The 27543-nt window shown below is 34.3% G+C and overlaps 2 protein-coding genes and 1 long non-coding RNA gene across 12 annotated transcripts; 2 read left to right on the forward strand and 1 right to left on the reverse strand.

The window, feature by feature from the left end:
- The first annotated feature begins 1979 nt into the window (after positions 1–1979).
- LOC18439441 (uncharacterized) lies at positions 1980–13831 on the forward strand. 8 transcript variants are annotated; one of them, XR_016053751.1, is made up of 7 exons: positions 1980–2249; positions 2988–3027; positions 5837–5907; positions 9190–9315; positions 12331–12398; positions 12475–12595; positions 13578–13831. XR_016053751.1 is itself a non-coding variant. In XM_088864275.1 (7 exons), exons 1-7 carry the CDS (start codon positions 2075–2077, stop codon positions 13711–13713), a joined length of 696 nt encoding a protein of 231 aa, XP_088720401.1. In that variant the 5' UTR covers positions 1980–2074; the 3' UTR covers positions 13714–13831. The 8 variants fall into 8 exon arrangements, 2 of the variants coding, with proteins under 2 accessions (XP_088720401.1, XP_088720402.1); XR_016053750.1 differs by having other exon boundaries at positions 12485–12595; XR_016053749.1 differs by having other exon boundaries at positions 9190–9284.
- Positions 4514–12798, reverse strand: LOC148782183 (uncharacterized). Of its 2 annotated transcripts, none has more exons than XR_016053755.1 (3): positions 11668–11741; positions 11195–11233; positions 4514–4625 (listed from the first exon to the last, which is right to left on the reverse strand). It is a non-coding gene; the product is annotated as an uncharacterized LOC148782183 (long non-coding RNA). The 2 variants fall into 2 exon arrangements; XR_016053756.1 differs by lacking the exons at positions 4514–4625; positions 11668–11741 and adding exons at positions 5392–6198; positions 12303–12798.
- Positions 13832–20197: 6366 nt separating the features above from the next.
- Positions 20198–26768, forward strand: LOC18439439 (O-fucosyltransferase 35). 2 transcript variants are annotated; one of them, XM_088864277.1, is made up of 9 exons: positions 20198–21071; positions 21847–21978; positions 22148–22220; positions 22547–22617; positions 22703–22798; positions 22982–23114; positions 23710–23942; positions 24399–24875; positions 25839–26768. In XM_088864277.1, exons 5-9 carry the CDS (start codon positions 22704–22706, stop codon positions 26029–26031), a joined length of 1131 nt encoding a protein of 376 aa, XP_088720403.1. In that variant the 5' UTR covers positions 20198–21071; positions 21847–21978; positions 22148–22220; positions 22547–22617; position 22703; the 3' UTR covers positions 26032–26768. The 2 variants fall into 2 exon arrangements, with proteins under 2 accessions (XP_088720403.1, XP_011625367.2); XM_011627065.3 differs by having other exon boundaries at positions 22710–22798.
- Positions 26769–27543: the final 775 nt, after the last annotated feature.

Raw genomic sequence — 27543 nt, forward strand, 5'->3', positions numbered from 1 at the left:
TCAAGTAAGGTATGCCTAAACACTCCTCTAAAAAAAAGTGTTTTGGCTGTATAAAACCTCTAATCAATCATCAGACCTCAAGATGTGTGGATATGAATTTTAAATCCTAAAAATAATGCATGTGTAACAATTGGTCTTGGAGAGTTTATTTTTAAGATCTTCAAATGTTTATAGCCTTAGTCCATACTATTTTTTAAAAATGGTGTGGTTTCTATAAGGTTGCAACCTCAAACAATTAAATTAAGGTGCACCTCCAAAATTTATTATAAAATGTAATTTTGGTGTAAAATTTATTATTACTATTTGAAAGTCTACTTTTATATCTAATTATAAAATTTTAAACTCCAAAAATGGTTAAAACACGTGGATCTATAAATATATGAAAATCTTTAAAATTGATGGTCTAGATAATGTGTTGCAAGAAGCCCTATTTATGGGACTCAATTTTTTTTTTCATATTCAGATATCTCGATGTCGAGATGATCAATTAGAGGGTCTTTCAACATTAAACGACCTTTTTCCTCTTTTTTTCAGGTGCATCTGTAATTCTACATTTCAAGGTTGCAATCTTATATAAATATTTTCTTTTATAAAATTTAAAAATTTGTAACTAAAAATAAAAATAGATTTTCAAGCAGTCATAAAATTTCAGACATCAAAATTACATCTCCATACAAATTTTACAAGTGTGCCTTAATTCTACAATATAAGGAAGGCACCTCATATAAACTTTGCCCTTTGAAAAAATAGATTGTCTATCAAGAGACCATTTATTTTTAGGAAAAAGGTTAAATAAGGATGCAACCTTATAATGTATAACTACAGATGCACCTCAAAAATCCATTGGAAAAAGTAGTTTTAATGTTGAAAAACCCTTTGATTGATCATCTCGACATCAAGATGTATGACCATGAAAATTAAAAGATTTTAAGTCTCATAAATAGTGCATTTTACAACATATATTTACACCATCCACATTTTCAAGATTTTCATATGTTTATAGATCAACTTGATTTTAACCATTTTTTAAATTTTAAATTTTATAATTAGATATAGAAATAGATTTTGAGACAATCCCAATAACATTTTACATCCAAATTATATATCATGATAAATTTTAAAGGTGCACCTTACCTCTATAACTAGGATGTATCCGAATGCCAAATGCACCCTTATTTTTATTACAAGAAGGTCACAACTATTCCCACTCGCTAGATGTCAAATTGAATGGTTTAGGGCAACTCATGAAGTTCAATTTTTTTTTTACACTTTGTGTTTTTATTCAATGATACTCTTACTTGAAATTTAAAGGACAAGAGTGAACGTGATATGCTTGTACAAAGAAATAAATGGTCTATTTATAGATAATCCTTTAAAAAACACTTGATGATTTTTTTTCTTGTTCATATCAGTCACGTACTTCATAAAGAATATTTGAAAAATGTTACCAAATTACTAACAGCAAATTATGTTATTGGGTGGGTCAAATTACCAAAATATGTCACTTGATAAATGATCTAACCATGAACAAAGACAATTTAAGCAATTTTTTAAAGTAGCCACATTATGTTCGAGTTTTTATAAAAATGCTATCCGGACAAGGATTTGTTGATCTGGATTGGAAATAAGTGGTGATCGAAGAAACTCAAAGCATGTCCATTTCATAGGTACTCAACTATATCAACAAAAATGCTTGTTCTTACTAGTTTTTTATTTAAAAAAACTTAAAATTAATATTAAAGATTTTGTGATTAGTTTCTATGTCAAAAAATTGGTCTTAAGCGGCCGGATAAGATCCAAAAACTGGCCTTATCCGGCCCGGATAGGTCCTGCAGGTGATAAATCCGCCTAACAAATCCGGTTTAAAACACTAATGTATACTTCTCCGGTAGTACCACACATGTGACACGAACATTACCATAGAGATTTTAATTTATAGTTCTCAATTATAAATATCCCATATTTCTCAGCTATTATCACTCGAGTGCCTATCACAGTCAGTGTGTTCTTATCAATGGACGCCAGTTGCTTCTAACCCCACAAGGCAGAGAGAGATAGGGAGAGAGTTGAGTCCATGGCGACACAAAGCCTGGGCCTTCTTCTCCGATCCCATCCGCACCCACTCAAACCGAGCCCACTGGCGCCCAACAACCTATTCCCGGTCCGTTGCTCATGGAACCCATCGAACCCGCATGGAAGCCGGCGCACTTTCTCTCTAGCTTTGCTCCTGTCTCAATTATACCCTACAGGTGCTCCATTTTCCATACTTTTTCCATACTTTCATTCATAGTTCATTATTTGTTTGTTGCTGTTGTTATTATTAAACAAAATTTGTTTATTGCTGTTATTATTAAACAAATTATTATTGTCATTATTGTCTACTGTTCATTTATTATTTAGCAAATTATTATTATTATTATCATTTATTTGATCAAGTTATAGTTGCGAAATTATCTTTTTATTGGACTTTTTTGTCCCATAATAGTAATTTTTGAAGGTTTCTGGTGGTGAATTTATTAGATTTTTTTGGAACAAATGCCAGTTCGGTAGGCAGGAATTCTTGTTTGATTTTTTTGGATTTGTTTTTGTCATTAAACTACTACTGGTAATTGAATGACAATGAGAGCAATGGGAACTTCAAATTTTTTTATTTGGTGTTTCAATTTTTTTGTGTATATATATATATATTTGTGCTTTTCTGCTGGCAATTGTTGGTGATTTTATTTTTTATTTTAACATTTTTCATAATTTTTTTATTATTATCTTGGAAGTAAGGTATACATCATTTCCTATGATTTTACAAAGAAGAGGCTTTACTTACCCCAGGGGAGGGCAAAAAAAAATCAACTACATGGGTTTCCTCAACAATAGAACTAGGAAAGACAATGTAATTGAAAGTTAAAAAGAGCATTGATAACTGAAATGAATGTATGGGACGAATTGTATTTTTAGAAATTACAATCTGATTTATTCATTTTTTTTTCTAGATGCCCAGGCTGGCAATCTTTTCGATAGATACGTGAAACGGTGAGCATTCTTTTTCTTTTTTATCACAATGGATTTATAGATTTTTATGGTTGGTTCTAATGGGCTAAACACGGTGATTTTATGCTATATATTATAATTAGTAATGCCAATGTACACATTCACAAAGTCCAAAAGTTGGGTTTGAGGATTTTGCGCTCTTTAAGTAGACTGAACTCTGAGAATTTATAGCTGTCATCGAACTGTAGGGTTATCTGATCTCTTTAAGTAGATCATATAATGGTAATTTCTAACTATAAATGACTGATTATGAAATGTATCTATCCATCTTTCCAAGGGGGTTTGAACTAAGATTAGCTAATATTTTATATGGCTTATAAAGTTAACTTTATAATTTCATCACTTTAGTTACTGATTCTACTATGTTAACTTTCTATTTGCTCACCTAACGTGTTGGGGTGTTTGTGGACAATCCAAGCAGATCATTCCTATTTTGTTGCTCAGATTATAGATATCAACTATATCCAGGGTTAAAAAACTCAAACTCAACGGGTGACTAAGTCATTGCCATAACTGAGTAAACATGCTGAGTCAAACAGTAACCTGGAAAACATCGGCAAATTTTTTCAGATTATTGAATGAATAGTCAAAATCTAACTATTTATAAGGGGGCTCGAACTCAGCTTGTCAGTTGAGCCGAGTTATATTGCCATCAGATTGTTAGAGACCTTATGTTACCAAATCAATGGAAAAATTTATTCAATGAAGAGAAACTCAGAACACATCCTGAGTTTGCCTTTTCAAAAACTCACCCACTGAACAAGTCGAATTAACTTGGTGAGTTTTCTGATTCAAAATGAAGTTTTATTCACTTCTATGAACACGTTGTTGAGTGTAACTCACTTAATGTCATCTTATCTCAATGGACAATGGACTTTTGTGTTTGCATTTCCATTTTTTCTTGGAAAATCTGGGCATATTGGTAAATGTTCCTCCCTGGAAAGGAATTTGGAACCTTTCAGTAAAGGTTCCAATTTCCTTTTTTCTTTGTTTTTCTTTTTCATTATCGATCCATCATTGATCAATCAATGTTATGGTTATTACTTGGCCTTATGTCCGGGGCTTCGTCAAGCAGCTCCCCTATTGAATAGGCGAAAGGTGGCACTAAAGGGTAAAAGTCATCTGTTGGCATGGAAAAGTTGGGCTGTTGTAAAGGAGTGTTTACCCTTTTTGTTGCCATATCGGGAGGAAGCCTTGGGTGTATCAGTTCACAAAATTTCAGTCTAATAACTCGAGTGCAGTTTGTATGAAGAAAGCCAAATATTGGTTGATATATATACCCAGAGACACAATTTAAAAGAATCCACCTACCCTCTTGTAGAAGATAAATTTCTCCCTGTTGTTGAAACAGTCTGTGTATTATCTTGCTATTACTTTATGTAGACAACAGCATTAATTGCTAGAGTTGAAGTTGAAGTTATTTCTGAACTTCGACTTCATTTACACGGGAATTATGTCATGAAACATATTTAAATAAAGAATTTTGTCAGATTCAAATGACTGTTTATTACAAAGGGATGAGTTCAATTCAACCAAAAAAACATTCTGGATTCACTAATTGTTATTATTAGAGCAACCCCCTGTAGCCACAATAACAAATGATTCATTCACAAAAAGAATCTAAAGGACACAAATTTACATGGCTTATTATGTCTAGCTTCAAAAATATAAATCAAATTGTGAATATAGTCTTACAACACATCACAATGTCAATCTTTCCGTTATATCATAATATCTTGGATGTATGATGAGTAAAGGCGGGACAACTATGAATGTGAATCAGGCAGTATAACGTTTTCTCTCGTGTTGAATGTTATTCTCAAATATACTAGTCATTTGTTGTTCTTTTATTAGATAATGTTCATCATAACACCTAATCTTCAAAGGACAAGGAATCTTATAATGTTTTCCATATTATAACCTGAATATGTCTCTATGATTCCATGTAATTTTGGGAGTTCTTTTGATGTAACACAGGGCCCCATGAACAATGAATGTGAATCAGGCAGTATAACGTTTTCTCTGTTGTTGGCTGTTATTCTCAAATATACTAGTCATTTGTTGTTCTTTTATTAGATAATGTTCATCATGACACCTAATCTTCAAAGGACAAGGACTCTTATAATGTTTTCAATATTATAACCTGAATATGTCTCTATGATTCCATGTAATTTTGGGAGTTCTTTTGATGTAACACATGTCCTCCTACATGGGGCCCTGTTTGCTTCTTAGATTTCTATGCAATTTGGGAGTTTTTTTTGACGCAATGCAAATCCTCTCACATGGGGCCTTGTTTTTCTCTTAGATTTCTTTGTAAATTTTGGAGTTCTTTTGACGTAATGCAAATCCTCTTGAACATGGCATCCTGTTTGCTTCTCAATTTCCCTGTTTACATCGTGTTCATTGTTAGTACCAAGGAAGGGCACCCTGACCCCAACAATCCTAACCCTCCTAAATAATGGAATTACAAAGAAGCATTCCACATGGCACTCATATATATGCATCTGTTTACATTTCACACACTCTCATGTATAGATATATATGCATCCATGCATAAAACACCTGTACACACTCTGAACTATATGACTGTACTGTATACATACATTTATGCTTTTTGTGTTTATGATTGAATTTGTAATGATCTCTGAGCTTCAGTTCTGCAGCTTGCATAGCTGTACTGTATGCGCCCTTTTTTGGCTTGCTTATGAAATTTGGGATACAAATGGGTTATTTCTTGCTTCACCAGAATCCCATATGATTTACTATCCTGAACTTATGCATTATTTACCAGGAAAAAGCTGGATCCTCTTGAGGCTTATGTGCCTGCTGTTCTCTTGAGTCAATCACAGTTCAAGGACCTAGGTAAGTTATGTGATTTGTTTTTGATTTTCCATGATTGATGATTAGTTGTTATTTGTTGGTACTGTATAAATTTTGGGTTTGATTGAAAATTTGGATGCTATAGAAACAACAGGGTCCAAAATTGTTTCTTTGTAGACAACTCTTAACATGATTACACCCCTTTTATCTGTGAGAGCGACCAATTATAACCATGGCATCAAAATTTGGAGTGTAATATCATCTTGACATGCAGAATAAACCACCAGTCCACTTACTCAATTGGTTCCTCCGTTGCATTCTGCCCCCCTCTCGCTGTCCCTCAACACACACAAGACATTTGTTCTCAATAATTTCCAGATATAGAATAAAAGAGCTAATATGTCTAAGCTGGCAATTTAGACCTGAAACTAGTGTACTTGTTTTCCTCTTTCTCTCTAATATATTAAATACACCTGAGGCATCAATGATTTAACATTTTGCAAGGATATATATTCACAACAGGATATGTCTTACAAAAGCCCATGTGTTGTGGGTGCTCTTACAAGTATTACTAGTAAAACCAAAAAATCCCTATGTAAAAAAATAATAAAAAGGGATGAGAGAAAGCAGAGTGGCTTGTGACAGAAGGGCTTGAGTGAGACAGAGGGAGGAGATAGGGGTGATAGAGAATAGAAAGGGGCTTTGGGGGAGAGAAAAGAAAAGGGATCTAAAGGAAGAAAAGGTGATGAAAAGGTGATGAAAAGGGAGGAGGTTACCGATTTCTCAAAGGACATCTAAAATTTCAACTACTATAACTCATTATCAATGTCCTTTGATGGGGTTTTGAAATTAAATCAAAAGAAATGGGTAAAATGTTAAAAAGTTCAGCTCTTGGATGCATTTGATAAATTCCTGAATCACCCCACCTCCTCCCCCAAAAAAAAAAACACACACACACACATGTATGTATGCATGTATGTATATGTGTGTGTGTGTGTGTGTTTATAAAAGTTTAAATAAGGATAACACCTTAAATTGTAGAATTAAGGTGCACCTCAAAACTCCATCAGAAAAGGCTATTTTGACATTGGAAGGCCGTCTAATTGACCATCTCAACATCGATATGTATGGATATATGAGGGTAAAAAATAAGATTTCAAGTACCAAAAATAGTGCATCTTGCAGCACATTATCTGGACCATCCCTTTTCAAACTTTTCATGCGTTTACAAATCTACTTGATTTAAACCATTTTTGGAGTTTAAAATTTTATAATTAGAGATGAAATAGATTCGCGGGTCATCCTAAAAATTTTTGGCACCAAAATTGCATCTTATGACAAAATTTGGAGGTGCACTTTTGATTGTTTAAAGTTGCAACCTTATGCAGATGCCACCCATATATATATATATATATATATATATATATACATATATATATACATACATATATACATACATATATATATATATATATATAGGGAATGGATGCTGTCAGCCCACGGGCTGACTGCTACAGTGTTAGCCAATGGCCTAAATTGAATCTGGGCCGATCTGATGATCACAACCTTATTTCATATTTAAATTTTCATTTCTTTTATACAAATCCAAATCATTTGAAAATTTAGGCGCAAAAAATAATTCACAAAATATAAATTGATCAAAATACCCCCGAAACGTTTCAAAGGTATTTTGGTCAATTTATATTTTTCGAATTAATTTTAGTAGATTCTACTATATTTTAATAATAAACACACAAAATTTCAAAATATTTGAATTTGTATAAAAAAAATAAAAATTCAAATACGCAATGAGGTCATGACCATTAGATTGGGCCCAGATTCAATTTGGGCCGTTGGCTGATACTGTAGTTGTCAACCTGTAAGCTGACGGGATCTTTTCCCATATAGGTGTGTGTATAGGAAAAGAATATGCAATGCCTATGGGCAAAAATGAACAGTATTTTCGACCATAGGCTCGATGCCGTCCGATTTATTTAGACGGCACGGATTATAAGACCGCCACGGACATAGCATGTCCGTTGTAGTACTGCAACGAACATAGCATATCCGTGACGGTATTTTTTCATGCAAAAAAACATGGGCAAACCATAACAGTTTTTAAGGCAAAACCTATGGACATAGCATGTTTATGGCGGGACGAAACACTATTTAATTTCGTCTATAGGCATTTTAAGAATATTATATATATATATATATATATATATATATATATATATATATATATATATATATATGGAAAATACTATGCAACGCCTATAGGCGAAAATGAACAATGATCTCGCTAGGCGAAAATGAATAGTGATTTCGCCTACCCCCATCACCGTCTAAAGTTCATCTCACGGTCACGATTCTCCGGTAGTGTTTCATTTTTCATTTTTTTTCTACAAATCAAAATGACCTGAAATTTAGAGTGTGTATTCATCAAAAATAGGGGAATCTTAGAAAAAATATAAAAATAATATTTTACATGAAAACAATTGGCTAAATACCCCCGAAAATTTTCGGGGGTGTTTTGGTCAATTTTTTTTCACGGATAATTTTTTTTATATTTTTATTAGATACACCTCAATAAGATGTATATATCCTTCGAATTTCAGGTCATTCCGATTAGTAGAAAAAAAGTGAAAAATAAAACACTACCAAACAATCGTGACCGCGTGATGAAATTTGGACGGTGATGAGGGTAGGCGAAATCACTAATCATTTTCACCTATAGGCGTTGGGAAGAATTTTTCTATATATATATATATATATAAGCCACTACGCAATGCCTATGGGCGAAAATGAACAGTGTTTTCGCCCATAGGCTCGGCACCGTCCAATTTTTTAGGACAACTTGGATTAAAAGACTGCAACGGACCTACTATGTCCGTTGCGGTATTTTTTCACGTAAAAAAATACGAAAAACCGCCACGGTTCCCGTAAATCCGTGACGGGGTGAAACATTATTCAATTTTGCCTATAGACGTTTTTAAGAGTTTTTCATATATATATATATGCAAACCACACCCATAAAAGAAAGCTGCTTGTCCAAGTTTGGATTAGACCTGAAAATGTTGTAAGTTTTAGTCTTCCATTACAAGTTCGGGTTTGAAGCAGTTTAATTGGTCAATGTCTTATTTTAGTTGATACATGCAATCATCTTGGAGGCAATTGACAATTATGTCCATGTCTACTTCTTTTAAGATGATACGTGTAATTTTTTTACTAGTGTTGCGTACATTTTTATTTCTTTTTAAATGAGCGATACATACAAATTTTCTTTCTAGATTTTTTACTGGTGTCCTCTACTGATATTTGCAGAGAAGACTTTGGAATCTGATCGACCAAGATATGCGGACAGCAGGTCCCTGTTACGGTCTGGACCAGCAGCCTCCCTTCGCGTGAACATTAGAGCAGTAATTTCTCGTACACTTTTACCCCAAGAAGGTTTTTCCTTTAGGACTTTCAACCCTTATATTATTGAAATCCCTTTATTAAAAATCTCATAAACTAGTCTGTTTCCTAGTACTGAATTTTTTTTATGATTTGAAATACTCGAGCACATCAGCATCCTATAATGATCACTTTCCCCATACAGGCTTTCAATAAGAAACAAAAGAATAGCTATATCTTAGGCTTCCACCTTTTAACTATCTGCGGATACTGTCCACTAATTTACGCAGTATTACTGTTTGCTATATTTGGGAACCCTCTCTATTGACCTTGGGCTGTAAACCAACACAAGTGCAGGCTTAGATATAGGGATGGGTGATCTTACCTTCCCCCTACACACTTTCTGCTAACTTTGGGGAACTGTGAATTTGGGGTGTCATTCCCATTGACCTGGGGCCATTGGCAAGTTAACCCAGGTATAAACTGTTAAAGAGTAGGGTTGTTGAAAATTTTCTAAGACACAGTTACAGCTTTAAATCAGTGAAGTTCAGCATGACACCTGCTAAATAAATTCATCTAAATTTGAGCAATCCTCACAGATGAAAAACCATTCACTATTTGTGGAACCCTCTACACTAACCAATAGGCCTTGCGCTTGGATGGATGATAGTTAGGAATAGAAATGATGTAGATTTCATTTCAGCTCATTCAATAGCTATGCTACCCCTTTCTGGCTTTAAAAATTCTCGGTCATTGCTGCATTGTTTGTTACTCGGTATCTTTAGTTCAAATGAGCAAGGTTTTAAAAATGGATTGGTGACCTAGATCGTCCATCTGGAAAACTGGGATGGAACGCCAGATTGGAGAATCGGCCGATCCAGTCTTAAAAAATATCAAAAATACTAAAAATCTTTAAAAATATAATTTGCAAAAAAAAGGGGTGGTAGTGCATTCATCGTCATCATCAAAGCCTTTTCCCACTTAATTGGGGTCGGCTACATGGATCATGGTCTGCCATTATGCTCTATTAAGAGTCATACCCTCAATGAGGCCATGAGTCCTCATATCTTTTCTCACTATGTCCAACCATATCCTTTTGGGCCTTACACCTTGCCCTTCTAACCATGCCTTTTTTTCCCTTATAAGTTACTAACATAAATATTTCAACAACAACAATTTCAAGATAATTATATTAATTTTTGTATATTACCTATTTTACATTTTTTTTTTTTTTGTAATTATATGTAATTTAACATAATTGTCTGTAATTTCATTCTTGTAATTTAACATAATTATCTGTAATTTTTATTTTTGTAAATATCATTAATCTAAAAATCCTTATATAAGCTTCAATTAAAAAGCTTTATAATATTAGCTTCAAAAGACCTTTAATATGTAAAGTACAAAAATTAAAAGAGAAAAAAAATCAGGAACCTAAAACGAGCTGAAAATGCCTTGTTTTAGGCCCTCGATTTGGATGGAAAGAGGTTTCGATTTATGAAACTGGTATAGCAAGTGTGCAGAGAGATGAATGAACATCGTTTTGGATCAAATTTGCACAAATTTTATCCAAAAACAATTGCAAAGTCTATGACATGGTAGAAAGTGCCATGAAAGAAAAAAATTCAGCAGCAACTAGCAATCTTGAGCAAAACGAATTTCGGGAAAAATCACAACATTAAAATTTCATATCTGAGTTTCAGATAATAGAGGAATCTATCGAGATAAAAACTAATTAACAAATTTCACATTAAAAAACATTATTTCACAACAAAATTTGTCTTTGGCGGCAAAAAAACCTTGCAGGAGCACTAAATCAGAATTTTTTGGGTCCAAATCTACCTGGTAATGAGATTTCTTTTTATAAAATTGGCTCAACAATGCAATAGAATAAAAATTAAGCAAAAAAAGTAGGAATTGAAAATAAAATTACCTGCTATGGGTGATTGAATACTCCTCCTGGCTCTGAAATCTGAAGATAATGAACACAAAATTTATAATAAAATCCACTAAAATATCAATTTCACTGGTCTTGAAAAAAAAAAAAAATTGGGTTCAAACTTCCACGAAATTTCTCAAATTTTGATTTATGGTTCCTCAAAGCCACGTTTGATTGGGTTTTATAAGCGTTTTTTGATCAATTTGAAGTTGATTCAAAATTTGGAATTAATTTGATTCATGGTTCTCAAATTTTGAAATTGCTTTAATTCAAATTTATTTGTCATATTTCTCAAATTATTCAAGGCTCGTTACAATACAGGTTCAATCAGGCTACAGATTTCATTGGGGCATGATATGGTTTTCCCAATTTTTTTGGCCAGTTGTTTAATCCCACATCGGCGAACCAGAGGAAAACTTGGAGTCCTTTGCCCTATAAAAGAAACATGTATCCTAAGGCTTGCTTACCCATTCGCACCAAGGGGAGAGGGGCCATCCATTTGGATCAGTGACCGCCCTGTATATAAGTTTTTTTGAAAAACTAAAGGTTCAAAAGTTATAATAAATAAGGCCAAAAAAAGAAGAGGTAGAACTGGTTTAGTTATCTGTTTTTTTAGGGAACCGGCGTTAGAACCAACCGGTTCCCGATATTTTTAGGGAATGGGTTCGCCCTCAACAATTCCCAATACGGATTGGCTGGTTTTGATTTGGGGAATGGGTTCGCCCTCAACAATTCCCAATACGGATTGGCTGGTTTTGATTTGGATCGGCTTTTTTTTAAAAAAAAATAATAATATAAAACCTTCCAAAAGAAAATTGGGAAATTATCTGAAGTATACCTTAAAAAAATGGTAGTCATCCAAGGACAGATGGATTGTTGGAGTGGTTTGGACCATCTATCTGTCCTTGGTTCTAGGTTTTTAGACATCAAAATAATTTTTTATTATTTTCAAATTATTCATCTGGTGGATCAAATATGTACTACAAAATTTCATATTGATCAGGTGTTTTGCTAGTGGGAGCAAGTGCACAAGTTGCTCCTGTCGTGAGCATGCTATGTGCACTCTATATTTTGTATTATATGAAAATTGCAGGTTGCTCACCATATTTTGTATTATATGAAAATTGCAGGTTGCTCAGTATGCATCCGAAGATGGTAAAGGCAAAGCCGCTTTCGATGCTGTCGACCAATGCCTCCGGTATTACTATTATTAATATTGCCGTTGCTGCTGCTGTTGTTAGTACTGTATCTCCTCTTATATTGTTAGCTAGAAGATTTCTACAGTGCTTTGGAAGATTTGGATTCCCTGTTGCTTCATGCATCAAGGAGTGACCCTGAAGCCAAAGTCGAAAAAATGAAGGCCAAGATTGATGCAGCACTTGGTGCATTAGACAGGTTTCATTATTGATTTAGTTTCTCTCTCTATTCTGCATAACTCAAAAACCTCTTTCTCAATCTTTTATATTGATCTTCATGGCTTCTCAGCTTTTATCACAGTATTCCCCAGAGTGAAAACCTCTTTATTCTCTCTCCCTCTGTCTGAACTCTGCCTGGGTATCTCTTGTTTTTTTTTCTCAAAGCACCCTCCTCTCTCTCCATATCACATCTCTCACTCTACATATCACATCTCTGTCCCTTTCTCTTCGTATCCTTTGTTTTTTTTAGAAAATTGTTTCATGCGGGATGGACCACATTTCTACATATGCAGTCAAGTAGGTGTTCCGTCTAAAAACAATAGAAACTAACGGTCCAAATGTTTTCTTAATAGAATTATTAGTTTTTGTTTTAAAATTTATTTATTTTTTAATATTCATGATCTCCATATTAGAGATTGCATGTCCTTAAAAATTAAGTCTTAAAATCCATCTCAAAAACAGACTTAGTAAGAGGCCTGCATTTCTACATATGTAGGCTTGGCCGCATAGAAACTAGGTCCTTTTTTTTTTAAGAAAAAGTATTTGGTGAGTCGACCGACTCACCTATTCTCATGCAGTCTCCCTCCAAAATATATCTCAAAGATGTATTTTCGATCCAAAATTTTAGCATTCAAGAATCTCAACTATGACAATGATCTAAATTTGGAAATTTTCTTTTTCGAGTAATATAAATTTTGTTTTTTGAATTCTTTTTACTACTGTTTTTTTCAACTTTTAGTGGATTTAACATTTTCTAACGTCCATCTTAAAGTTGGACGTTTGATAGGCAAGGGACCGCATGGAAATAGTTGAGTTGGCTGACTCACCAGAACCGTGTCCTTTTTCTAATGTTCTTTCTCTTCATGTCACATCTCTCCATCCCTCTCTCTCTCCATATCACATCTTTCTCTCTCTCTTCATATGCATCTCTCTCTCTCTAACTGTGAGTGTTGTGTTGCTAGCCTTCTTGAAACAGTGCCAGCAGCTGTGCTGGACAAAGGTAAGGCCATGGCAGATGCTTATAGGATGCCATCAGAAGAGAGAGATGGTCCTCAAGAAGATGACTTGGATATAAAACAGTTGGAATCACTCCTTTAAGCCTGTAAATATTATGTATCATCATTTCGTTTTCTTCATAATCATTTATCTTTAAAGCACCTTTTTGTCTCTTAAGCATTTCACAATCTACAAGAGAGAGAGAAGAGACATTTCACAATCTACATGAGAGAGAGAGAAGGGATGAGATAGAAAGATTATTAGTGGGAAGTTGTAGATGTTGAGTGTATGTGTGTGTGAAATATAGATCATATTTAGTAGGTTGGGGAATAGTAATAAATCGGCAAACTAAAATATCGGTAATAAATCGATTTTCTTTTAAAAAGTAGGAAGCAAAAAATTGGGTAAAAAATACAGATCACCAAAAATTAAGTTAAAAGAGTCGAATGTTTCAGATTTGGCTCAAAAATGGAGTGAACAAATGGATATACAAAGGTGATATTAGATTAAATTATGATTTGCAATTATTATATGAATGTATTAAAGTCCTTCAACAATACTTCTATGTTATTATCTAGTACTAATTAGGGTAATACCTGACAAATTTTTGTCTAAATTTTCATTAAATGTAATGTCAATGCTTGCTCTGTTGTCAATATATAAATCATGCGATGGATTAATTGGAAGTGTACAATTAAACAACACCAACAATACTAAACACCATTACATTACCAAATAACAAGGATGGTATTCCTAATAGGGGCAAAAAAAAAAAAACTTTTTAATATAGTAGTTAACAAAAGCATAAAAACCCAAAAATGTTTAATAACGGTCCCTTCAAATGATTAATGAAATAACAAAAAAAAGGAAAAAAATATAAATATGTGAAGTTAATCAAACTTCTATATACACAAAAAAAAAAAGAAAAAAAAAGGAAGAAGCAAGGTAATGCTGTGTTGTACCAAACAGTATGTATAAGCAAATTCAAATATTTAACCTCATCTCATATTCCCAGCTGCCAAAATATTTGGCGGAGTGGTTTTATAATGATGTTATTGGTGGTTAATATTTTTATACTCTACATATTATTTGGGAGAGATTACTTATTGAAGGAACCATTCCTCGTGTGTTTTTTTTAAGGTAAGGTGTCAACTTTATATTATTGAAGTAAAAGTAAGTTGCACCTCAAAACTATGTAAAAAATGCAGTTTCAGTGCCACTAAGTCTTGCAATGAAAATATATTGTTACCCCCAATTATAAAAATTTAAAGTTAAAAAAATAGTGATCATCAAGCAAATTTATAAACACTTAAAAATATTGAAAATGGATAAAGATGAATGATTTTTAGGACTATAAATTCCCTTTATTTTTTTTCATGTCTATGGTCGAGATGATCGACTTGAGGGTTTTCCAGCCTAAAAACAACATTCTAGTGTGTTTTTTAATTGCACCTTACTCGTACCTTCTCTAAACTTTTCTTTTTTAATCAAGTAAATTTTAAAGATAATTTGTTAGTGAAAGCTTTGACTTAAAACTTTCACCGACATCTTGAGAACTTCGACGACTCCTCCGTAATGGATGCACCCCACCCTCAATATAAGGTTAACACCTTATCTAAACTTTTCTTTTTTAATCAAATATAATTTTAAAGATAATTTATTAGTGAAAATTTTGATGGAATTTTCTTAAATTGAGTCTCAATTTAAGAAATTTTTCTTAAAATTTTCACCAACACCCCTGAGAACTTCGACTCCTCTGTCATGGATGCACCCCACCCTCTAGACCCTCTAAGGACTTGGGAAAGCAAGCCCATATTATGGTCGCCGACTACTACCAAGATGTAGAAGCTCCCGGTGCGTAGTGAGGTCGAGCCCGGATACCTCGGGCACCGCCTCCCCGACTCGGTCCCTTACAACCCCGAGCCCCTCGAGAATATCCTTGAAGAGATGCTGAGCACCGTGGGCTTCAACTGGCTCTCGTCACCTGCCGCCACCGAGCTCGAGAGCATCGTGATTGCCACTTCTCAAATTGCCAATTCCTAGATTGTTTTTTTGGTTTTTCTTGATGGAATTGAGACTTAATTTAAGAAAATTCCATCTAAATTTTCACTAACAAATTATCTTTAAAATTATATTTGAAAAAAAAAGAAAAGTTTAGATAAGGTGTTAACCTTATATTGTACGAGTAAGATGCACTTAAAAAACACACTAGAAGGTTATTTTTGTGCTGGAAAACCCTCAAATCAATCATCTCGACCATAGAAATGAAAAAAAATAGAAGGAATTTATAGTCCTAAAAATCATTCATCTTTATTCATTTTCAATATTTTTAAGTGTTTAGAAATTTGCTTGATGGTCGCTATTTTTTAAACTTTAAATTTTATAATTGGGGGTAACAATATATTTTCATTGCAAGACTTAGCGGCATTGAAACTGCATTTTTTACATAGTTTTGAAGTGCAACTTACTTTTACTTCGATAATTTAAAGTTGACACCTTACCTTAAAAAAAAAAACACGAGGAATGGTTCCTTCAATAAGTAATCTCTCCAAAATAATATGTAGAGTATAAAAATATTAACCATCAATAACATCATTATAAAACCACTCAGCCAAATATTTTGGCAGCTGGGAATATGAGATGAGGTTAAATATTTAAATTTGCTTATACATATTGTTTGGTACAACAAAGCATTACCTTGCTTCTTCCTTCTTTTTTTTTCTTTTTTGTGTATATAGAAGTTTGAATAACTTCACATTTTTATATTTTTTTTCCTGTTTTTTGTTATTTCATTAATCATTTGGAGGGACCGTTATTCTACATTTTTGGGTTTTCATGTTTTTGTTAACTACAATCTTATATTAAAAAGTTTTTTTTTTTTTTTGCCCCTATTAGGAATCCTATTACAATCCTTGTTATTTGGTAATGTAATGGTGTTGAGAGAGATTAAAATGAGCAGCTGATAGAGAGAGAAAGAGGAGAGAGAGAGAGAGATTGAGTTCTTCCAAGCTGTGTGAGTGTGTCGAAAGCTAAAGTCCATCACATGGCTTCCACTCTGAGATCTGATCTCCACCGTCAGATGTGGGCCCCACACGTGCCGGCGGTCCATGACCCCAGTCATTAGATTCATGAGTCGTGTCCACCACCCAGCGCGTGGTTCTCTACAAACCAGAAATGAAACGCCAAAAATAATTTTAAATTCTAAAAATCCAAAAACCAAGATTTTTAAATTTGTAGAAAATAATTCCACATAATAATTTATTGGCACGCGTCCGGCCGCCACATAAAAAGGTTCCAGAGAGGAATATTTCGTGGAAATCGAAAATGACTATAATACCCTTATTTCTCTGATCCGCAGCTACATTGCGTATTTTTTTTATTGTTTTGTGATTTATTTTTGAGAAATATGTATATTTAATTTGAAAAATTGAGAAAAATGTCAATTTCTTATTTGAAAATTGGTTTTTAGAATTATATTTTTAATCATTGTTAGATTTTTTTGAGGGGGGGGGGGGGGGGGGGGTGTTATTGTCATGGTTAGAGTTTGCATTATGAGTTTTTACTTTTCACAAATTGTTCATGATTTATCAAGAAGTATTGGACTTTGTCTTGATTAATTTACTCTACTTTAGTATTTAGTCACTCAATTCGATATTGTGAAATCAACACGTTGTAATTATGTATTTTAAATATAGAAAAAGTTTATATAAGGTTCACGCTTTAAACGATCAAAATAAGGTGCAACTCACAAATTCATTAGAGGAGGTTATTTCGATGCTAAAAAACCCTCAATCCGATCCTCTCGACCTCAAGATATATGGGCATGTAAAAAAAAAGAATTCAAATATTGAAAATAGTGCATCTTGTAATGTATTGTCTAGACTGTCAATAATGAAAATAAATATCCCGACTATCACAAAGATTTCTCATACTAAAACAACATGTTTTGACACTGCATGAAGGTACGTCTTACTTTGATTGGTTAGTGCCTCAGCCTTACACAAACCATACCCTATAAATTCATCAAACTTAAGTAATACAAGAACAATGTTTTACAGCCACAAATACATTATTCTAAATAACAAGGCAAATTTTTTTTTTAAGTCCCTTGTAGTTAAATCGGTGCCAATGGTTCAAAATCATTGATCTAAATCCGTTTGGCTAGTAAATGATATGGGATTTGATTATGGGTTTTAAAATACTTCAATAATACTAATATAACAATTATCATATTTCATCATCATCTAAACCTTATTCCAATTACTTAGGGTTGATTACACGAATTATGTTCCATCATTCTACTTTATTAGGGACAATACCAGAGCCATACGCTCAGGCAAAATATATGATACAATACATTGTTTATAAAGAATGCCCTAGCATGATCATATAATATTAGTTCAAGATTCATGATACAATATGTTGTTTATAAAGAATGCCCTAGCATGATCATATAATATTAGTTCAAGATTCATGAAAAGATGTGCTAAAGTTTGAATGACAATTAAAAATAATATTATAATATAAAAATATAGCGAGAGAGAGGGGAAATAGTAGGTAAGTATCTTTTCTGTTGTGGAAAAAGTTTATATAAGGTTGCCACCTTAAAATGTAGAACTACATATGCAACTCAAAAATCCATAGAAAAATGTTGTTTTAATGTTAAAAAAACCCTCTAATTGATTATCCCGATAATGCGATATATGAATATGGAAAAAAAAAAAATTTGAGTCTTAGAAATAGTGCATTTTGTATAACATTATCTAGACTGTCGATTTTCGAAATTTTCAGATGTTTATAGATCTACTTGATTTTTTTAGTTTAAAATTTTATAATTAAATATAAAAATAAAATTTTGAGATAATCCAAAAAATTGTTTATACCAAAATTACATATTATAATGTAATTTAGAGGTGCGCCTTAATTGGATTATTTAAAGTTGAACCTTATAGAAACCACTCCATGCAGTTATTAAGTTTTCATAACTTCAAGAGTACCTATGGCTTCTTCAATACCACGGAAACAAACACGTCATTTTGGTGAATTTAGTTAAAACTAAAAGTAGACTTTTCAGTGTTTGTTCTTTAATATTTGAGTAGTATATTCCCAAATTTGGAAGGAAAAAGTTTTTATAGAGTCGAGGCTCTAAACAATCAAATTAGAGCCCACCTCAAAAAATTCACTAGAAAAGGTTGTTTTGATGCCCAAATATCCTCAAATTGATCTTCTCGACAATAAAGACGTACGGACGTGAGAAAAATATGGATTTCAAGTTTGAAAATAGTGCATCTTGTAACGTATTTTTAGACCATCAAATTTAAAGATTTTTAAATTTTCATAGATTTGCTCGATCTACACTATTTTTTAAACTTTAAATTTTATAATTAAAGATTTCCACGGTTGAAACCACATTTCTTGATACTATATGTAGGTGCGCCTTACTTTGAATGTTTAGAGCCTCAACTCTATACAAACCACACCCAATTTAGAATTCCCTTAGGTTTCTTTGTATTTTTTCTTAAAACCATGTCAATTCCACTAGGTTTCTTTCTATTTTTCTTAAGAACATGTCAAAATGACCTTGCTCATTCAAAACATAAGTCCCAAGAAATTTTCAAAATATACTCAAGAGAATGATTATTTAACACTTCATCCATTTTTTACTTAATTTAAAGAATCCCATAAAAAAATAATGATTACGAGTTAGAATAGTTGAAAATGGCTGAAATGTTAAATAGGTGATTTTTAAGTTTATTTGATAAATTTCTTAAAAAAGAGCTAGTCATAAATGTGTATAAAATTATAAGCTAAAAAATAATTATAGGATGTAGAAAAGAACATAAGCTTATGAAAAGTTTTTGAGACCTTTTTCCAGTATTAGTTCATTTCTAGCTCTGCCAATTACTCATTAAAAAAATTATGGAAATTTTTTAAAATTTATTCCTAATTTTTACATCATCCAAATAGTTACCGGACTCCTAAAGAAAAGCAAGTCACAATTAAAAAAAGCATATTTTTTATTTACAAAGATGATAAAAATGAATAAATACATTATTTGACTGCTCTATAATTTTTTAGAAAATAGTTAGATGGGATTGTAGCTCTGTCAAAGCAAGTTAAGACTCACCCCCATAACTCAATGGAAATTGCAATTCAAGCATCAGATCGTGGATTCAACATTATGGTTGTGAATAAAAAAAAAGGATTTCAAAAAATAAAAAAGGGTAAGTCATAGGGGTATTTGAGCGTTATAGATCCACTAGATCAAGACCATTTTTATTTTGAATTTCATTGTGGGGTATTGAAATTTGATTTTAGAGTTATTATGGAGATTTTTTTTATTAAGAGTGCTTTATGTTCAAAGATTCGGGAGGGGAGTTTATTTTGTTTTGAAAAAGCCTGGGCCTTATAAAAACCCCATCGTATTATTTTTTTTTTAACAAATATAAGAAATTACAAGTAACCGTATATTTGTCATTATGCCATAAGTAGTACGAGACTACTAGTCACTGCGGTTAAGGGTATTGAATTTATATGGAAGTGGAAGTCTCCATTATAAAGTCAGTAATGGCGGGCAGTATGTGATGGAAGAAAGAGGTATTGAGAATTTGTGGGGAGAGATGAAATCCTGCGAGTGAATTTTAAGACCAGAGAGAGAATTTCAGAAAGAGAGAGAGAGAGAGACCTGTGATCCAGTCACGGTATTTAAGTAAGCGGCGTCAGGAGTGGTCGAGTGATTCTAGGGGAAAGATTCTAGAGAGAGAGATTTTAGAGAGAGAGTTTATGAGAGAGAAGTGATCTTAGTGTGGGAATTTATAGTTCACATTTGCCGGCATAAAGGGCCAGCTTTTGGGGGCTGCAAGAAAGAAGCTCCATTATTTCCCGTTAATTTCTGCGACTTTACAGCCATGACAGAGAACCAGTCCGGTCCGGTTATGGAACTGTCCAATGTCCATCAAACCTTCTCTCTCCATGACCATTAGTCCATTGGCGACCTGCAAAAGAAAACCCACAAAAAATAAATCATGGGTTTTCAGTTTCAACCGAATAATGGTGATGGAATTGCCATTTCTCAGAGAAACAACAGCCCAAGATACTCAGAACCCAAAACCAGAAGAACCCACTCTTTCAAAAGAGGAAATGGCAATAACTTAGATTTAGAAATCCAATTGAAATCACCAAGATCAGAGCGCAATTTTTCTAGAGTTGATGAGGGAGAAGGGGAGGCTTTTTCGGAGAACAGGAAGAATGTCTCTAGAGTTTCTCAGAGATCCCCTTTGTCTGGAAAATATGGGGGGAAGAAGAGCAGGGTTAATGATTATGGAGAGAGAAGTAGTAAGAGAAAGTTTGGTCATTTCATGTTCTTCGTATTTTGTGTGGGCTGCTTGTTGTTGGGTGTGTTGAAGATCTTGGGTTCATGGTGGATTGGATCTGGGTCCAGTAGTTTGGGTATTCATCAGGTCTCTCTCTCTCTCTCTCTCTCTCTGGGCGTGCAGATTGGATATTTACATGAATTATATTTCTTTACTTTGAACCGTTCTGGCAAAGGATTAGAGGTGGATTTGTATCACTCTAATTTGCTTCTCTCTCTCTCTCTAACTTTTTTTGTTTATTTGGTCTTCTTTAGTTGATTACAACTTCTTAATCCATAAATTTTATGTGTTTACTGCGATATGTGAATCAAGGGATGTTCTATTGAGAAGATTTTCATGGTTTCTTATAGCAAAACCCCATAATTTATAGTTTTGCAGAGGAAACATCAGGGTTTGTTTCTCTTTCATGATCTGATTTCTTGGTGTATTTGTTTGCATTTGGTACCTTTCTTAGTTGATATAGGTGTCTTAGATTGTTGTAATATATGAATCAGGAATGTACTTTGATTTAGGAAAACAATCAATCTCATTATCTTGGGACAACGAGTGTAATGTTATCTACTTTCGATTTCACAGCATAAATCTAAGAGTTTAGTCTTTAATGCTCATTTATCTTGTGTTGCTCTCATCATTAAGTGCATTTTCTCATGAAAATTTAGAGGGGTAGAAATAAAACGGGGCAATTTTTAAACTGTTCGCAACTTTTTTGTCATTGATGAACAAAGTATCAGACTTCGATATTGTTATATACATGTTATTATGGATCCTGGGATCTTTTTTTTTCTAGTTTGGTTTGGTGTTGGGCAGTTAACTTTCGTCAAGTGAGAATTTTATCTTATGCGTTGTCTTATTTTAATATCAGGAATCTTCAGTTACACCCATCACAAGTCGAGGCTTTCCAAGGTCCCATGACCATGGACTAAGAGAGGGGATTGAAAATGAACGTACTTTATTAACTGTCACGTCTTTTGCAATTGAAAGCTCATTTGGCCAGGTGAAATTGCATGAATATCTTTCGTCTCTGATGGACATCAAGACTTTGTTGATTTATTTGGTTATTTTTAATTGGGTATTGGTCAGCTTTTGAAAATGTAGCTATTTAAGTATTTCGCTTATTTAGTTATCCTTTTGGTTTAATCATGGGGATTCCTTTTTCCTTTCAGCTTCCTAGTTTCTGGTCCACGCCAAATACTGAAAGCTTCAGACAATGCATCGATAGGCCAAAAAGTTCCAAAAGTGAGTTGATAAGGATCACAGCACTAGGGTTGCTACATATTACACGTAAATACATATGTTTATATTTGTAAATATGTATGTATGTATGTATGTATAATCAGAATGGTGGTTTGTATGAGGAGATTTTTGAAGCTTGAAGTCTTAACATCTTGCCACAAATTGGGTTCCATTCTATCATGTCATAAGCTGCATGACACATGTATATACATGCATACATACATATTTATACATGCGCACAGTCATAGAATACATCTGCATTTATATAACCATACATCCGTCTGTTTGTTTGCAAGATCTAAACTTTTCATCCTTCTGTTTGTTTGCAGAATCTGAATCCAAGACAAATGGGTATATCCTTATAAATGCTAATGGTGGCTTGAATCAGATGAGATTTGGGGTGCAATTTCTTTGCCTTATTCTTCGATAGAATTGGCTGATTTCAAAGTGTTATAACCACAATACTCTCATTAATCATTCTTTAGAATGCAGATATGTGACATGGTAGCTGTTGCAAAGATCATGAAGGCAACTCTTGTCCTCCCCTCTCTTGACCACACTTCTTATTGGGCTGATGAGAGGTTTCTATTTCTTCTTCCTCCTCTTAATCTAAGTTTTGGTTGACTCATTATAAAAACTCTTATTCTTCAGTTCTTTTCTTTTATTTTATAATTTTCTGATACTTAGGCATGGCAGGCAATGGATTCCTGATTTTTTTAATAGTTCTGATATTGTTCTTGGCTATTATCCTTCTTTCTTTGCAGTGGCTTCAAAGATTTGTTTGATTGGCAACATTTCATTGAGACACTCAAGGATGATATTGACATAGTGGAGAGATTACCTGATGCTTATGCTGGGATTGAGCCCTTCAAGAAAACCCCTGTTTCTTGGTCCAAGGTCTCTGGTTTTGCTTGTCCTGTTTTCCTTATTGGTCTACTAATTGCTTAATGTTAGTTAATTGATTACTCTCTCTCCCTCCTTCTCTGTCTGTCTGTCTCTCTCTCTCTCTCTCTATCTATCTTCCTAACTGCCTCTCTCTTTCTCTGTGGTTGGTACTCTGAGAGAGAGTATACCATAATCACTGCACTTCTTAGTTGACCATGTTAATCAAGGACAGAAAGTACTCGTTCAATTCTCTATGTATTTGGATTTGCATACTTTGACGACCAGTGGTGTTTAGAACAGTATGCTTTTTGATGGACTTTTAGTGTAGGATTGAGACATCTCAACCATCTCTTCTTATTGGATGGTTGAGCAATTGCTAGCAAGCTGATTTTGAACTCATATGCTATCATGGTGCACTCTCTCTTTGTATCCTAGTCAAAATTTTTGGACTAATTAGTCAGCCATCAGCTGCTGAATAATACCCTTGTTTAACTAGATCGTCTTAACCAGATATCTACATTTGACTAATCAAATTTCAAACTCAACCAAGACATGCTAACTTTTGAATTTACTAATTCAATAATGACACTCTGACGCTCTCATTCAGGTCAGCTATTACAAATCAGAGGTCCTCCCTTCTTTAAAGCAACACAAAGTTATGTACTTCACTCATACTGATTCTCGGCTTGCCAATAATGGGATTCCAAGTTCAATACAGAAGTTAAGGTGCCGAGTAAACTATCATGCTTTGAAGTACTCAGCTGCAATAGAAGAGCTTGGGAATACTCTGGTATCAAGGATGCGAAGGGGTGGAAGCCCCTATATTGCACTACATCTCAGGTAAGCTATGGCCTTCATATCTTTTCTTGGTCTTTGCTCTTCCTCCCCCCCCTTTTCTGTGTGTGTGTGTTTTTGGCCCTTTCTTTTTTAAGAACTTTTGTTACTGCTTTTGGTAAAAGTTGGAATCTACCTCTGCCAGTAAATACTTAAATTAGACGCTGCAGTTGTCTTGAGTAGGAAAAGATGTATGTCTTGACTTTTGAGAGTTCAGTGCTCTTGGAGTACTTAACTTTTGCTTTTCTTCATTTCTTTCTAGTGATATTTGTGATTTTTCTCCCTCTATTTTCTTTAAGTCCATTTATCTTTCTGCAATATCTCCTTTTGTTCTTTCCTATTATTAGTTTGTTTCATTCTTTGTTTTAGTATCTATGGATCTTGTCTTTAATAACAAAACAGAAATTAAAGTTTACAGTTTGATCTCTCTCTCTCACTCTCACTCTCTCTATATCTATATAGGTATGAGAAGGACATGCTAGCTTTCACAGGATGCAGCCATAACTTGACCAAGGAGGAAGGTGAAGAGCTCCGCCAAATGAGGTATGAGGTGAGCCATTGGAAAGAGAAAGAAATAGACGCGGTTGAGCGTAGAAAACAGGGGGGTTGCCCTCTCACTCCTCGAGAGACTTCCCTTCTCTTAAAGGCATTGGGCTTCCCTCAAACAACCAACATCTACTTGGTGGCTGGTGAAGCCTATGGCAATGGAAGCATGCAATACTTGAGAGAAGAATTCCCAAACATTTTCTCTCATTCTTCTCTCACTACAGAGGATGAGTTAAGGCCTTTCAGGAATCATCAGAACATGCTTGCTGGGTTGGACTATGTTGTGGCCCGCCAAAGTGATGTCTTTATCTACACCTATGATGGTAACATGGCCAAGGCTGTGCAAGGGCACCGGCGTTTTGAGAACTTTAGGAAAACCATAAACCCAGACCGGTGAGTCAAGTCTTGAGCATTATGATCTATTTAGTCTCTCTTTTTCACACTAACATACACAAACACACATGCACATTTGCATGCACAAAAGACATTCATGGCTGGGGTTTACTTGCCCATTGCACGCACACACATAAAACATACATGGATAGGGTTCACTCTTATCCGAACAAAAGCCCAATTAGGAGTATTTTAGGACTCCAATTTTCGGGGGATGTAGCCTACTCAAAAATAATGAACAGCACTCTAGAATTGGTAAAAAAATAACAATAATAATAATATGCCCTCAAGAATTGGCAAAAAAAGAAGTCATGCCATATAATTGAAAAGACTGTTCAATACGACAACAACAACAACAATGACAACATCTGACAACATCATCACCAACAACAACAATAATATGCACTGTAGAATTGCCAAAAAAGTACATGCCATATGATTGAAAACAGAGGGTCCCTTTTTTGGACTGTGAGATTTAGGTGTTCAAGAATTCATTTTTTTAAATATTTTTGTTTTTTTAAATTCTCATCTTGTAATCTCAGATTAAGAAAATCAAGTAGCTCTTTCGCCTGAGGGAGCAAGTGTACAATTTCCCCTATTGGAATACAGTACACGCACCAAATTACTGTAGGGTGGATGTTTTCCTTAGTTGTGGACAAAAATGATGAACATTTTGCATCAGGCAATGGCTAGCATTCTGCAAATGTTACTACAATATCATCCCTTTTCATTGCTATCAGAAATTCTGAAAATGCCCTTGTCCAAGAGAATTTTCCATCAAAAAAATCGCAAAGCATACTAATAGAGCATCACCCCTAGTAGTTGGACTCTTTTTCTTTTCCCACTGATCAAAAGAAAATACATTTTTGTTCTGGTTTGTTTTGGTTGTGAAGGGTTACGGCATTTTTATCTGGCCAAAAAACGGTTTACAAGGATTGATTGGTTTACTTTTGTTTTGAACAGGCAAAATTTGGTAGAATTGATTGATGCATTGGACAAGGGCAAGATCTCGTGGGAAGAGTTCAGTAATAGGGTGAGAAAATTACATGAGGATCGGGTTGGTGGGCCCTACATGCGGGAGCCTGGAGAGTTTCCAAAGTTCGAGGAGAGTTTCTATGCAAATCCAATGCCAGGTTGTATATGTGAATCTCATTGAAGGTAATTAGTAGCTCTTAAATGCCTCTCAGTGAATAAGCTTTAGAGAGCCTGTTGTCCCTCTCTGCAAAGAGTCCTTTTAGCAGTTTGCCGGCCAAATTCCAAAGCAAAGCCTAGGGCCATGTGGAACATTGAAGGCCATCTCTAGGGGTTGTATATGAAGGCGGGTGATGCTGACCGTGTTTGACCTATATTGCTCTATTTCTCTTTCGCGCTCTCTCTGGGGCGAGAATTATGGTGTGGGATTTGAACTCTGGTGTCTCCTTGGGCCACCCACCTAAGACTCTTACCAGCTGAAGAAGTTCTTGGTTACTGAGACCTGCGATTTCTTGGATATGAAGAGATGAAATAAAACTGGCCCATAGAAGGCTGGTTCTGAGAATGGAGTTACTGTAAACAGAAAGTTAATGTAAACAGAAATGTTCGGAAAGCGAAGACTCTCTGAAGTTGCTGGTTAAGAATTTTGTTTACAGGTAATTAAAGAGTGTCGAAGTGTGAAGAGGCTGCATACTTGGAATTTACTTGAATTTATTTACATTCACGTGATCCTTAAACCATTTTGAGGGCTGGATGAGCCAGCGGATTGTTCGTTGCAAGGTTGTTTGTTGGTGATGGACACAGGAAATTTCTTCATGCATTGTCCTCTGCATGAATTGAAATGGTTTTGTTCCATGGGAAGAAGTGTTGATTGTATCAAAGCTTCCATTGATAATAAAGCTCTCTCTCTCTCTCTTGGCATTCCTTGCTGAAATGTGGATGAGTTTCCAAATTGGTATATGCACAGTTTGGCAAAGCTGAGATAAATGCTTTCATTTCTGAACTCTCTCATCACCAAAGTTACCCTGGATAATAGAGCTCTCTCTCTCTCACACACACACACACCATCAAAGTTACTGGATAATAAAGAGCGCTCTGTCTCTGAGAACCAAAGTTAACGTTAAAAAAAAATAGCTCTCTAAGTATTGAATTTGATCAAGAATAATAAATCTCCCTTTTTCTCTCTAGCTCTCTGATGAGCTCTCTCTTTTCCGCAATCCTTGCTGAATTCCCAATGAATTTGCAAATGGATGCCTGCACGGTCTAGTAAGGCATTAGAAGCTTTCAGTTCTGAATTGTGACACATACACACACTCTCTCTCTTTCTTGTCACCAGTCCCTACTAACTAGTTGGAAACTATAACCATAAGCTAGTTATTCAGATGCCTAAATCTACAGTTGTGTAAACTATAAGCTAGTTAGTCAGATGCTTAATTCTACAGGTGTGTAAAGTGGTAGAAGGCTATAGCAGTGGCTTGTATTTCTGTTTTAATAGGCTGATTTGTGATTGTATGGGAATGGTCAACAAGGATGGTGTGGCATGTCAGAAAATCCATTCAATAAAGATGAGAGAGAGAGAGAATCGGTTTCTTAGATTGATGTTTCCAATATTTTAGAAACTAAAGGGTGCGGTTTCTTGCAACCTTAAACAATCCAATTAAGGTGCACTTTAAAATTTTATCATAACATTTAATTT

The sequence above is a fragment of the Amborella trichopoda genome, chromosome 4, assembly GCF_054954075.1.
Source record: "Amborella trichopoda isolate Santa Cruz 75 chromosome 4, AtrichopodaSantaCruz75HAP2 v2.0, whole genome shotgun sequence".
Classification (NCBI taxonomy): domain Eukaryota; kingdom Viridiplantae; phylum Streptophyta; class Magnoliopsida; order Amborellales; family Amborellaceae; genus Amborella; species Amborella trichopoda.

Excerpts from the sequence above, each read along its gene's own strand:
- LOC18439441 (XM_088864275.1), top strand. The coding sequence starts at position 2,075 with ATGGCGACACAAAGCCTGGGCCTTCTTCTCCGATCCCATCCGCACCCA. Across the intron at positions 5,908-9,189 it reads ATCACAGTTCAAGGACCTAG|AGAAGACTTTGGAATCTGAT; the intron begins GTAAGTTATGTG and ends TGATATTTGCAG. Across the intron at positions 12,596-13,577 it reads GCACTTGGTGCATTAGACAG|CCTTCTTGAAACAGTGCCAG; the intron begins GTTTCATTATTG and ends TTGTGTTGCTAG.
- LOC18439439 (XM_011627065.3), top strand. The coding sequence starts at position 20,637 with ATGGGTTTTCAGTTTCAACCGAATAATGGTGATGGAATTGCCATTTCT. Across the intron at positions 22,799-22,981 it reads TCTTATTGGGCTGATGAGAG|TGGCTTCAAAGATTTGTTTG; the intron begins GTTTCTATTTCT and ends CTTTCTTTGCAG. Across the intron at positions 23,115-23,709 it reads CCCCTGTTTCTTGGTCCAAG|GTCAGCTATTACAAATCAGA; the intron begins GTCTCTGGTTTT and ends GCTCTCATTCAG.